General features: G+C 35.0%; 1 protein-coding gene across 2 annotated transcripts; it reads left to right on the forward strand.

Moving 5' to 3' along the window:
• The first annotated feature begins 1,811 nt into the window (after positions 1-1,811).
• On the forward strand, positions 1,812-11,943 carry LOC120219114 (nicastrin-like). 2 transcript variants are annotated; one of them, XM_039215966.1, is made up of 16 exons: positions 1,813-1,990; positions 2,265-2,378; positions 2,508-2,622; positions 4,345-4,427; positions 4,532-4,608; positions 4,734-4,811; positions 6,131-6,202; positions 6,315-6,388; positions 8,077-8,209; positions 8,299-8,370; positions 8,465-8,584; positions 8,761-8,829; positions 9,680-9,820; positions 10,545-10,629; positions 10,729-11,167; positions 11,551-11,943. In XM_039215966.1, the coding sequence occupies exons 1-16, from the start codon at positions 1,927-1,929 to the stop codon at positions 11,813-11,815; spliced, it is 2,001 nt and encodes a 666-aa protein (XP_039071897.1). In that variant the 5' UTR covers positions 1,813-1,926; the 3' UTR covers positions 11,816-11,943. The 2 variants fall into 2 exon arrangements, with proteins under 2 accessions (XP_039071896.1, XP_039071897.1); XM_039215965.1 differs by having other exon boundaries at positions 1,812-1,990; positions 10,545-11,167.
• The last annotated feature ends 182 nt before the right edge of the window (positions 11,944-12,125 follow it).

Below are 12,125 nucleotides of genomic sequence, written 5' to 3' on the forward strand. Positions count from 1 at the left end.
TAGTAGAACGGGCACGGAACTTTTGAACATTGATAGATCTCCTCGATACCTATAAAATGCACCGAATTCAATACCTCAAAACAGTAACCTAATTTGATGAACTTTATAACTGAATTTTTTTATCGCTCTTATTTTAATAATTATATCTTAAAAAAATTCAATTTAATAACTAAATTTTATACATTAATTTTTTTAATTACTCACTTATTTTCTCTACACTTGATTACATGATTTATTTTAATATTAAAATCAATCTTTTTTTTTTCCTAAGATTTTTATCTTCGCGTTGATATGTCAACTCTTTCTCCCTCTCGTTTTATCTTGCTTAAAGAAATGAGCTGCATGTATAATACCTCGCTCTCGACCTCAGAGGCTTCTTGTTTTTCTTTCTCGACCTCATCTATTTTAAGAGGAGCTAGTTCATGTACCTCTTGGAATTGAGTTTTGTGTTAGAAATAAATGGTTAATGATTAGTTTGTTTTCAAGTTGTGGAAGACGAAAGACTTAAGCCAGGAATCAGCCCTTTTTTCTTTCTCCTTAGACTTGTTTCGAATTTCTCATCACGTCTCGGTACACAATTGAATCTGATCCTGATACTTTTACAGAACTTATACTATAGGTGTAAGTTATTGTATTCATTGGATCTCGATTCTCTAAGCAATCTAAGACGTGTATGCGTTGATTTTCCTTTTCAAACGGTGCCCAGGAGAGAAGATGAATGCCTCGTAATCATGGGCTCAAAGAAATAACTCAGTTTCTTTAAGTTGTATGTTGAATTGTTGATTGACTTGTTTAATATGTCAGATCACGAATTTAATAACAAACAATAATATACTTATTAAAACTTGTATATATCTTTGTTGGTGAAAGAAAAATCACAACCAAGTTCTATGAAACTTCATAAGCACGTGTAGAGTTAGGGTTGAGCCAATATCTTGCTAAAGGCTTGGCCATGGGTCCATGGGTGACAATGACATTATTTATGCTATTTGGGTCTAAAGGTATGGCCATTGGTGGCAATAACATTGTTTATGTTATTTGGGTTTTCATTACTTTCCATGGCAGTAGAAATGTAGAATGGTCATGTACAATGGAGGTCAGTGCGAAGTTATTTCCACAGCGGGCACCTATATTATTTGAAGGTGGACAGTAAAAATCATTAGTCAAAATGTTATTTGTTCAACTACAGAACGTATAACTGAGTGATAAAAAGAATTTCAAAGGTTTGCAAGGTCTAAACTCTTTGTAAATGACCATAATGATGAAGCCATTCGTACCATCCATAGTTGTTTTACAAAGCCCGAACCTTTTGTTTCAGAGGAACATAAGATTGATGGGAAAGATACGATGTCTACTATTTCATTAGCTATATACCACTTGATAGAGTACTATACGAACTCGATAAGCTGAAGGAGGGACTCATTAGTCTTGATTAGTGCCCTATTTGCTCAAATGACATGAAATGGTTGAAGTTGGTGGAACTAATAATCCAAAAACGGAGAGATATTTTTAAGTGAAATTAAATTTAGTCTTATGATTATTATTAAAAATGGAAAAAGAGAGTATACTATTAAACTTAAGAGCTCCAAAAGAGGAGAGAACACATCTTGTAGCAGCTAACTACCAAGTCATAACGTCATTACAAAGTTAATGACTTAAGCAATGGTAAAAAAATCAATGCATAAAGTTTAGTTATTAAATTGAATTTTTTTAAAATACAGTGATTAATATAAAAGTAATAGGAAAATTTAGTTATTAAATTTATAGTTTACTCTTTTTATTCCTATCGAATCACTACACTCCCCCGTTCCTTCGGTTTTTTTTTCACCCGAAGAAGTTTTTTTACCACATTGTTTTCAGCTTTTGTCTATCGAAGATTGCATATAGGATGGTTTAGGGTTTCTGATTTCCGCCCAAATCTTCGCTATGGATATAAAAAACTTTTTTCTCATTTTGCTCTTCAGTATCTGGTTTCGTTCCTCTCTGTCTGGTAAGCTTTTCTCTTGCATGTGCGATTTCCGACTCTTAATTTCTTAAATTAATATATGCTTCTTGATTTGGTTGCTTAGAAAATGGAAAAACGGTCAAATTCACTGAACACTGTTTTCTTTTTGTGACACTAATTTTTAATGATTTTTTGTTGTTGTTGCAATAACTACTTTTATTTTCGTTTATTTCAGTTTTTGATTTTTAGTGTTCTTTAATATAGTAGTTTTGACGTTTCGAATTGAATTTAGCATTTCTCTTTAATTTGGAAATTTTAGGACAAACGAACTCAATGGAATCAGTTCCTGATCTTCAGAAGTCAATGTACATGGCTGTTGATGGATACCCTTGTGTTCGGCTAGTCAATCTTTCCGGAGAGATTGGTTGCTCAAGTAAGAACTTACCCCACCTAACTGCACCGGAGGATTAAGAAATTATTTTACCTAGATGTTTCCTGAGAGTAGTAGTTCCAATTGCTATTTGTCAAATGATGCTTTTCCTGCTACTGTTGTGTTTTTCAGATCCCGGTCGAGACAAGGTTGTTTCTCCAATTATAAAATACAAGAACAATAAAGGGTTGGCTCAGCCATCTGCAATTTTGTTGTCAATGGATGACGTGCAAGGCTTCTTTAGTAGGTACGTTCTGCCTATCAGTTTACTTTTGAGGCCCTCTCCTTGGGAGTGTCTCGCTCATATCCATGTAAATATCTTTTCTTGTTTCTGGTCTCTGTACTATTCTTTTCTAGTTGAGGGAAAATATATATTGCTTATAATTTATAGATTTGTTTCCCTCATTAACCGGACCAAAAGGTTCATTTCTATTTCTCCCCTCTCTTTAGGTGTATATGTGTGCGTTTTAATTTCTTATATATCTTCTTTCGGGTCATTTATGTTATACATGCTTTGAGTTATGATATCAAACCTGCTATAGAACAGTCTCATGTAATACACAAAAAGATAAGCATATAATATATTGAACCAATGCCTTCTAAATTACATATCTCTTTTTGATTTGTTAAGCAATAAATTGGATAGACTCTTGTGAAGGCCCTAACTGTTATACTTAAAAATTGTGTCTAATTTTGGTTTCTTAAGAGCATGCAATAACTTTGGGTAAATAGAGCTTAAAAGTTAAAATATGATCATTTTGTCTACAACTAGTATCTTTTGACTAAGATGTGTGCAACCCAAGGAAAAATGCTGCTAACAAGATGAGAAACATATGTTCAGAAAACAAGGCTAAAGCTAACATTGACATAGAGCTGCTCGGCAGTTTGAAAGTTTTCTGATCTAAAAATAAATAAAGAAAGAAAATGGAAAAGAAAAGCAGTCCTTAGTCACTAAGCAATAGTGCTGAAATTCCTAAAAGAAATAGAATTCTTATTCTTTATGACATCAACAAATACTTAAGACATTAAATAGAAAATTAATAAAATTACCCACAGTGAGATTCTAGAGTCAAAATCAGAAATTTCCAGCAAACCAGAAAATTAAGAAAATAAGTTTTCGCATAACATCCAGAAAACAGAAAATGAAATGAGAACCAATGACTTCAATATAAAGAAACGTAAATCTAAAGTTCGAAGCAACTAATAAAGTCTACCCGAGCACCGGTCCTAGCTAGGCTTTTCATGATGGTTTTATGTGTTAGGTGTGGGCATTCCAACTAGCCTTAGCTTGCCTCATGAACACCTTTGGAGGCCGCTGACAGTACATTACATAAAAATAGAGGCTTTTTTGGGTTTTAAATGAGAGAGGAATGCTATATAGTATATTGAGGATTGGGCTTGTTTTGGTGCTTGTGGAATTAATTTTCTTGTAGTTTTAGAATGCTATTTAAGATCAGTATTCTGTTGTGTTAATTGAGAGCAAAAAAGAAAAAAAAAGGAAAAGAAGATAATAATGAACTGTTTCTCTGTTTTGGAATAGTCTATGGAAAAGGAAGGCTAGTGTAGTATCTTTTTTTTACATTTGGGTTTATATCAAAGCTATGAGAATTAGGGATGTTCAGAATCATATTCAAAGGTCAAATTCATTTAAGAATGGATGAACGAGCCTGTTTCTCACTCCGAGTCTATTAGTACAAGAGTGTCGGTTCTGGGGCCAAAGTAATCATATGATCTTGATCATTGGTAAATATTCATGGATTAGATGTTTCCTAGTTGAAAATCTTCTGATGATTTCTAGTAGAGAGCTACGAGCTCCGCATTACAATTTACATCTAAAGAGCTTTAGCTTTCAATAACTTACAAAGATTGCAAACTCTGGAATGAATGTTATGGCTTACTGATGATTTTGTTTGTTGAAGTGATAGTTCTCTATAATAACCTTATTATCAAATACCTCTTTCTATTTCAGAGTATCAAATGATTCAAGCTTTGCGAGGAATGTTGGTGGTGTTTTAGTAGAATCAGGGGTTGCAATCCAACATAAGCAAAAGGGTGATCCAGTTTCTTACTTATTGCTTTTAGTCTTCTCTTTATGGAGCTAGGGTGGGTCAAGCAAATATGCTTATTTTTCTAACAATTGAATCTTTTTTCTTCAGGATTCTCTCCTGCGCAGAAGTTTCCACAAGCTGCTTTTGCACCTTATCTTAACACAACTTATGAGTGGAATCCAATTGTATGCCATTTGCCTATAGGAGGATAAAAATATTTTGAATTTTATTTTTTTAGCTGGTTCTTATTGTAGAATCTCAGTTTTTTCTCATTAATAACTGTTATGATGGTCTTCATGCTTTTTTACAGGGATCCGGAATCATGTGGAAGTCATATAATTTTCCCGTGTTTTTACTTTCTGAAAGTAGCACGTCTGCCTTGCAAGAAGTAAGTCATGTAGCTTCCAGTTTCCTATATACTCAGTATGATGTTATTTTTTGATAGAAGATTAGGCCTCATTAAAAACCCCTTCATACCCTTCATGTTATATCAGTAACATGAAGGACAATGGAAGGAGGAAAAGAGTGCCTAAGATTTTATTAAGCTGAACAATAGTACATTGCCAGACCCTAACATACTGCTAAAACACCAACAGAAATAACATATGACTGAAAACAAAACTCCTTACAACAAACATTTCCTGCACCTCAACACAACCAACAAAAACCAAGTAATCAACCTATCCCATCTTTAGCAAATTTGTCAGCTTCCCAGTTTGCAGCCCTCAAAATATGCCTAATAGTAATATCCTTTCCTGCCATAAGAGAGACTATATCCTTCACCAAGGATTGAAACATAGGGGTGCATAAACCCGGATTCTTGATCCACTTCAGAGCATTACTTGAGTCCGATTCAAGAATAAACCTCTTATTAAGAACAGAACCTAAGTCTTCCAGAAGACATAGCCCCCTCTTAATCGCCGATAATTCTGCCATGATAGGAGGACCAGCCCCAACTCTTTCTGAGAACCATTGAAGCAACACACCACTGCTGTCCCGAATCAGACCACCAATACCACCTTTATCCCAGCCTTTTACCAGCGCTCCATCAACATTTAGCTTTAAGAACCCATCCGGAGGAGGAACCCAGCAAGTTGGTTGAGAGCGACCCTTTCCCTGTTTTCCCACCGAATCAGCAAGTTTTAAATCACCCACTAGGGAGTCTAAAGGGATATGCACATCGTTGAACCTTGCAACAAACCAGGAAGCTATTGATCTAACCTACTGATTTGTTAGACAACATTTAGTCTAACCTATTGATCCTATCTCTTGCCTGCAAGAGTCTTAGAGTTTTTGTAAGCTTGAGACAATGGTTATAGTTAATTATATTCTCGATTTATTTAGTCTAATTTGCAGTTGTTTGATGAGAATAGATTAAGAGATCATCCAAACACCAGGAAATGGTTTTTGGAAACTGTTTTCCAGAAAATGTAATTCATTTCAGGAAAACATTTTACGGAATCTGTTTCCAATTAAACAACGAACCTTTAAGAAATAGAACTACCCTTTTGCCCCTAGATTGTTGCTTAAATTGTGTCAAAATTAATTGTGTGCAAGATGTATTTAGCACAATTTTAAAATCAGAACGAAAATGTGTTGGAACTATAATTTTTTAGGCACAGAAGCATAATGACGGGTGGTTCACTTGTTCCACTAGATTAGTCCTTTTCTGATGCAAATATCCTTATGGTTTCCCTTACTATGCAGATTGCTATGAAGAACGAGAAAGCAGAGAAAGCTTATACTAAAAATGTGGCAGAATTTGATGTGGTGATGCAGGTATTATTTTTCTACTGATTTAACTGTGGTCTTGCAAGATTTTGTCGATGATGTAATTTCTCGTACCATTTATGACTTACATTATAGTTTTAATGCATTTGCCTTGCATTAGACAACTAAGGTTGGGACCCATGACTCAGAATCTTGTTTGACAGAAGAGACCTGCCTTCCATTAGGTGGATACAGGTGAAGTTTCTTTTCTTGTGGAGTTACTACTTCATTGTGCAATCTGTTAGCTCAGTTTTGATTGATTTGGGTTCAAAATAGATACAAACTTTTGTCTGGTATATATATCCAAAGGATGGAATTTGTCAATTGCTTACTTCTTTGTAACTGTCCTTTCCGAATAATGAAGTTTGCAAAGAAACGGATTCCAAAAAACAAGGAAAAGGAAAAATGAGATTAATTGCTTCAGGAATAACATGGGGATATAGTTTTCAGCACCATTCAATTAGCTAGTTTCCTAATTAACAATTGCCTACCAAGCAAAAAAAAAATCCCTCTATTTTTTTTTGTTTTATCTGTATTTTCAATTTGGCAGGTAGAAGAATCGGATTCCAAAATGGAGCAATATTTATTCTTATGGTGACATAACATTTTTACTTTTAGGTCGCATGATTAGAGGGGTGAGCCTTATACTGGATTGGATTTCTAATGATTCAATTTGTGAATTCCAATACATAGAGTAATATCTGGGAAAACATTTACAGTGTTAGTTTTGACATTATAACCCTTTCATTTAGCCAAAATTCAACTACCCTTTGTCATGTAATGGGCCATAACCAGAAAAGATTATCCTGCTAGGTGAGGAAAGCATCTCACTTTATTAGTTCCTTGATTTTCCTTCCTATCCAGTACGAAATTGGTTTGATAATTCTCTCCCACTTGAACATGTGACAACACTGTTAGTAGTTGGACCATCCTGCCTCGAATTAGGATATAGAGAAGCAAAATAATAGATGTGGAAGGAAGTTTAGGACACCTACAGACATGCCAATCGTCCTGTTATAAGAAATGACCTATGTGAGAGAAAGTTCTTATTAGGTCTGTTGGAATAAGGTGAGTAAAGAAACAGGTAAGTAGAGTTGAGTCACAAGATATATTCCGAACATGTTCTTTGGCTACTGTTAAGGTGCCACGGTATTATTAGACAGACATGATATCCATGATACAAAAGTAAAACTCGTTTGTTGCCAATAGTTGTAAACAAGCAGAGTCGAGCTCGACTCTAAAACTCTAAAATGGAGCTCGACTCGGCTCGAAAACTTGCGAGCCTAAAATTTTCAAGTTTGAATCAAATTCAAAACCATGAATTGAAGCTCATTATTGGGAATTTTATTGGGAATGAGTCAATCTGGTGCCACATTGTGATGGGATGCACTCAACCCAATAGACACTCCCATCAAGTGAGGGTACCATCCTGCTTAAGCTTCACAATATTTTTCACCTCTTAATGTAATTGTATGCTTCATTCACCCTTCTATGCATGACACCTTACATGGCACCCTTCTCTGCATTTAACCATTTCTTAAGAGTGTATGGTTGAACTGTGGTTAGCTCATTGGTTATGAGTTTTGGTGAAATTTAGAGCACTTATCCATGTTGTAGTAGTATTTTTACGACTTATGTTCTTAATGGGATGCTGAGGGTAATGTTCAGAAATCACATCCTTTTTCCGGAATACTATTACAAAAGATGTGATTAATTACCCCTCTAAAACGAAATTTAAATTATAAAAGGAAATGGTATATCATTTTATCTCATGACCTAAAACTTTTATGTTGCTATATGATGTTATTGAGGTTCAAGGATTATCTGTTTTCTGAAAATTGACATCGATGTCTAATTTTATTCATCTTAATAATGAAGGGCAGTGTTTGGTCAGCAGTCCCGCCAATTAACAACTCATCCTCAAAGCAGTCCAAGCCCATTATCCTAACAGTGGCTTCTATGGATGCTGCATCATTTTTTCGGGACAAAAGCCTTGGTGCAGATTCTCCTATATCTGTAAGCTCATATCTTTTATGGTGAGGTTACTTAATTTACATGTGTTTTCTGCCAAGTAAATCCAAACCTTTGTTCACAATACTTTTCAGGGAGTCATATCATTGCTGGCAGCAGTTGATGCCCTTTCTCATGTAGATGGTTTAGACGACCTTAAGAAACAGGTTTTCTATGTCATTCTTCCTAGCAACATTTCTGGGAATGTCAATCTCCAAGATAACTGTTTCATTTGTTAATGTTTCTGTAAATTTAGTGCAGCTTGTCTTTCTTGTTTTCACTGGCGAGGCCTGGGGTTACCTTGGTAGCAGGAGATTTTTACTTGAACTTGATAAGCAGTCAGATGCTGTTCATGGTCTCGATAGCTCACTGATTCAGTTGGTATTCTTCTGCTTTGGTTGAACTTGTTTTGCACCATGTAATTGGAGGGGGTTTCTTTGGCTAGCATGACTACTGTTGCTCATTTTTGCATTTTCTCTGTTACATAGTTGCCCTGTGATTCATGTCAAGTTTTCCCATTCATAAATGTAATTTGTTTCTTTGGTTTCTTGGAAAAGGTCATGGAAATTGGGTCAACTGGAAAGGGCTTAAGTCAAGGGAACAAAACCTTTTTTGCTCACACGAAGGTAGCAATGGCTGTTTATTTTATGAATATTGAAAATGTATCTGCAGTGTACACCGAAAAAATACTTTAAACATTCTACACATGGTTGTTTGTGTTCTTTTATATTTAAACTTTCTATGCAGGTTTTTATTGTTTGCAATACAACATTTTTCCATAAGTTAAAAGGTGGAAATGATTGAGGGAATTCTTGATTTGACTAATTATTGCAGTGGTGTGTTAAGGCATTAATGCTATTTGCTTTTATATATGGCTGCTGCATTCATCTGATGGTGATGAGGGATGATTTACAATAGGGGTAGCAATGAAAACATTTTGCTCTGTTTGGGTCCCTTTTAATGTCCCTGTTGAAGTTGGCAATGTTTAAAATGTAATTGCAGCTAGCCACCCTGATTTGGGTTCAAATTGTTCATTCAGAATATCACAAACTTTTAAAATAAGTTTGGAAATAAGCAGAACCAAAGTGGACATTAAGAATTGTTTAGAAATGTCTGGATCTTGTTGATGGGCAAGTAGATCAAACTTGAGCCTTTGTTCAAAGTCAAAGTCATTCACCTTTTTTTTTAAACCAATCTCCCCTCATCCTAAGAACCAAAAAAATTCCCCTCATCCTAGTTTGTGCTTCTTTATAATAGCTCTATGAAATAATTACAAGAAATTACACAAATTTGTGATATCCAGTTTCTCTTGATTGAGATAGTTTATAATATGTTATGCTAGCATGCTTAGGAAGTTGATGATATTCGTACTATGTTTTCATGTAAATTTATGGTACTCAAATTAATTATTAGTATTTATCACCCTTTGATAACTAATTGTCACTATTGTTTAAGTCTCTCTGGTTATTAATGTAGGTTTCATCTGGTGCAAATGAAGCTTTGGATGCCTTGAAACTAGCTCAAGAGTCCCTTAAATCTGAAGGTGTTACAGTTTCAAATGCCAGCTCATCAAATCCTGGAATTCCTCCGTCATCCTTGATGGCATTTCTGAGAAAGGTTTTGGGGAGTAAACTTTAACTCTTACATTTGTGTTGACATAGTTATTTTTCATTTTTTTTTTGTTCACTACATACTGCCTTTTCCAACTAGAGCTCCAAGTCATTTTAATTCGAAGAAACCTTTATGACAATTTAGTTTAATCTCAGTCTGTATGACAATTCGAAGAAACCATTTCTTCCCCTTTTTTTCTCTGATTTTTCTTGTTCAAAGCATCTTGCCTTTTAGGCCTTCCCTCTTAAAGAGAAGCCCATGCCCTTTTCAGATATTTTCTTGTTGAAAATACCTTTCCTTTCAGAGAATGATAACTGGATTAGGAGTTAGATGGCAATGATTTCAATGGTCAATATATCAGTAGTGAAGTTGCAAACTTATCAACCTTTTCTTTTGAGTAGAAAGTAATCAAGTTGTAACCAATGCATCTTTTTTTGTTGTTGAAAATACAGACCTTATAATTTTTATATAGAAATTTCAGATTTAACTCACTGTAGCTTTATTATTTAATCCTTTAATCGGTAAGAAATATTTTTGGTTCTGTTCGAGTATTGTCCTGAAAGTCTAAGCACAAACTAGTCTCTCCATTCTTGTTGCCTAATGTGTGCTTTTCATATTAATTATCTTTAATTAGCTCTTCACTATGCACTGCCAAGTTTTTATGCATTACATATACAAACTCTTTAAAGTAAAACCGTATCTTATAATCTGCTTTTTGATCTCCTAGTAGAACTCTTCTACTTCTGGGATTGTGTTAGAGGATTTTGATACTGTTTTTGCCAACAAGTTCTTCCATAGTCATCTTGATGATTCAGGTGAGCTGATCTGCATTCTTTTTTGTTTTTCTCTGCTGTATTCCTTTGTCTTTGCGTTACTCAAACTTGCAGCTACTATGGGCATCATCTATTTTGCAGCAAATATAAACTCTTCATCGATAGTTGCAGCTGCATCTCTTGTTGCCCGGACCCTCTATCTTCTTGCAAGTGATAAAAAGGATTTAACAAATTCGGCTCTAAGTGCAATCAATGTGAATGCCTCTCTAGTTGAAGAACTAATTAGTTGCATGTTGAAATGTAATCCTGGTCTGTCATGCGAGTTGGTTAGCAGCTATATTAAGAGCACCAATACATGCCCAAACCATTATGTTGGTGTTGTTCTTGGAGAACCTTCCTCAACACCTTACCCCGATCAGGTGGATGACGTTTCAAGGTTTGTGTGGAACTTTCTGGCCGATAGAACATCAACTCCAAAGGGCAATACTTCTGTTTGCTCAGAGGATTGTGCAAAAAATGGCGGACTGTGCATTAGAGCAGAACTCGATGGAAAAGGTGTTTGTGTTGTCTCCACAACCAGGTAACTTTGCAGGTTGAAGTTTCTAAAAGCATGTTATTTAAGTAAAACCCTGAATAGATTTGTATTAGGTGAGCATTACGAGCAGTGGATATTACTGCTCATTTCTCGTGTCTTACCTTTTCATGCTCTGTATTTCAGCATGTTTTGTCTTGATGCTAGAGGATGTTTTGTCTGGTTGATACAAAAGCTCTGCACTAACTATATAACTCTTATATTTTCAGTACATTGTCAGTACCGCGTTGAAGCAGTTGTATCATTAAATGTGATTATGTGAGATTTAGCTGTATCACTTACAAAATCACCGAGTAGCATCTCTAATTATGGTTAGACAGTGTGATCATTATATTTCTTGAATCATAAGCGAATGCAATTCCTCATTATAGGTACGTCCCGGCATATTCAACTCGCTTGAAGTTTGACTCTGGAACTTGGAAAGTGCTGCCACCGAACTCCTCCGATCCCATGGGGATGCTGGACCCTGTTTGGACAGAGAGCAATTGGAATACGATCGGTCTCCGGGTCTACACCATACAGGAAGCTGCATATGATCGACTGGTTCTGCTTGGAGGTATAACTGTCACGGTATTTGCTTATTTAGCAATAGTACTTACAAGAGCCTACATAACAAAGGCCTTGAAGCAAGATTGACAAACGAAATTAAAATTAAAGTCCTACAAATTTTTTAGAAAACATCCTCAGATTATTGGCACCAAATGTTAAGTATGATAATTGATGATGGTATTGCTTAATTTAGTTGTCTGTTTAAAATTTTTTAATCTATTTCATAAAAATTGCATAAATTCTGAGTTATCTGTGGGCTGTTCTTTAGGGGATGAAAGCTTGAATTTATAATACTAACGCTTTATAAGAGATCGTTTAGGTTATGAAATTTAAATTTGGATTTTAAAATTTATGTTCTTTCTAATTTATAGATTTAGAATTATTTGCTGTTTGGGAA

This window comes from Hibiscus syriacus, unplaced genomic scaffold (assembly GCF_006381635.1).
Source record: "Hibiscus syriacus cultivar Baekdansim isolate YM2019G1 unplaced genomic scaffold, ASM638163v2 tig00110204_pilon, whole genome shotgun sequence".
NCBI classification, from domain to species: Eukaryota; Viridiplantae; Streptophyta; class Magnoliopsida; order Malvales; family Malvaceae; genus Hibiscus; species Hibiscus syriacus.

Coding starts and splice junctions, on each gene's coding strand:
- LOC120219114 (XM_039215965.1), top strand. CDS start 1,927: ATGGATATAAAAAACTTTTTTCTCATTTTGCTCTTCAGTATCTGGTTT. Junction 2,379..2,507: donor CGGAGAGATTGGTTGCTCAA/GTAAGAACTTAC, acceptor TGTGTTTTTCAG/ATCCCGGTCGAGACAAGGTT. Junction 9,821..10,544: donor TGATGGCATTTCTGAGAAAG/GTTTTGGGGAGT, acceptor ATCTCCTAGTAG/AACTCTTCTACTTCTGGGAT.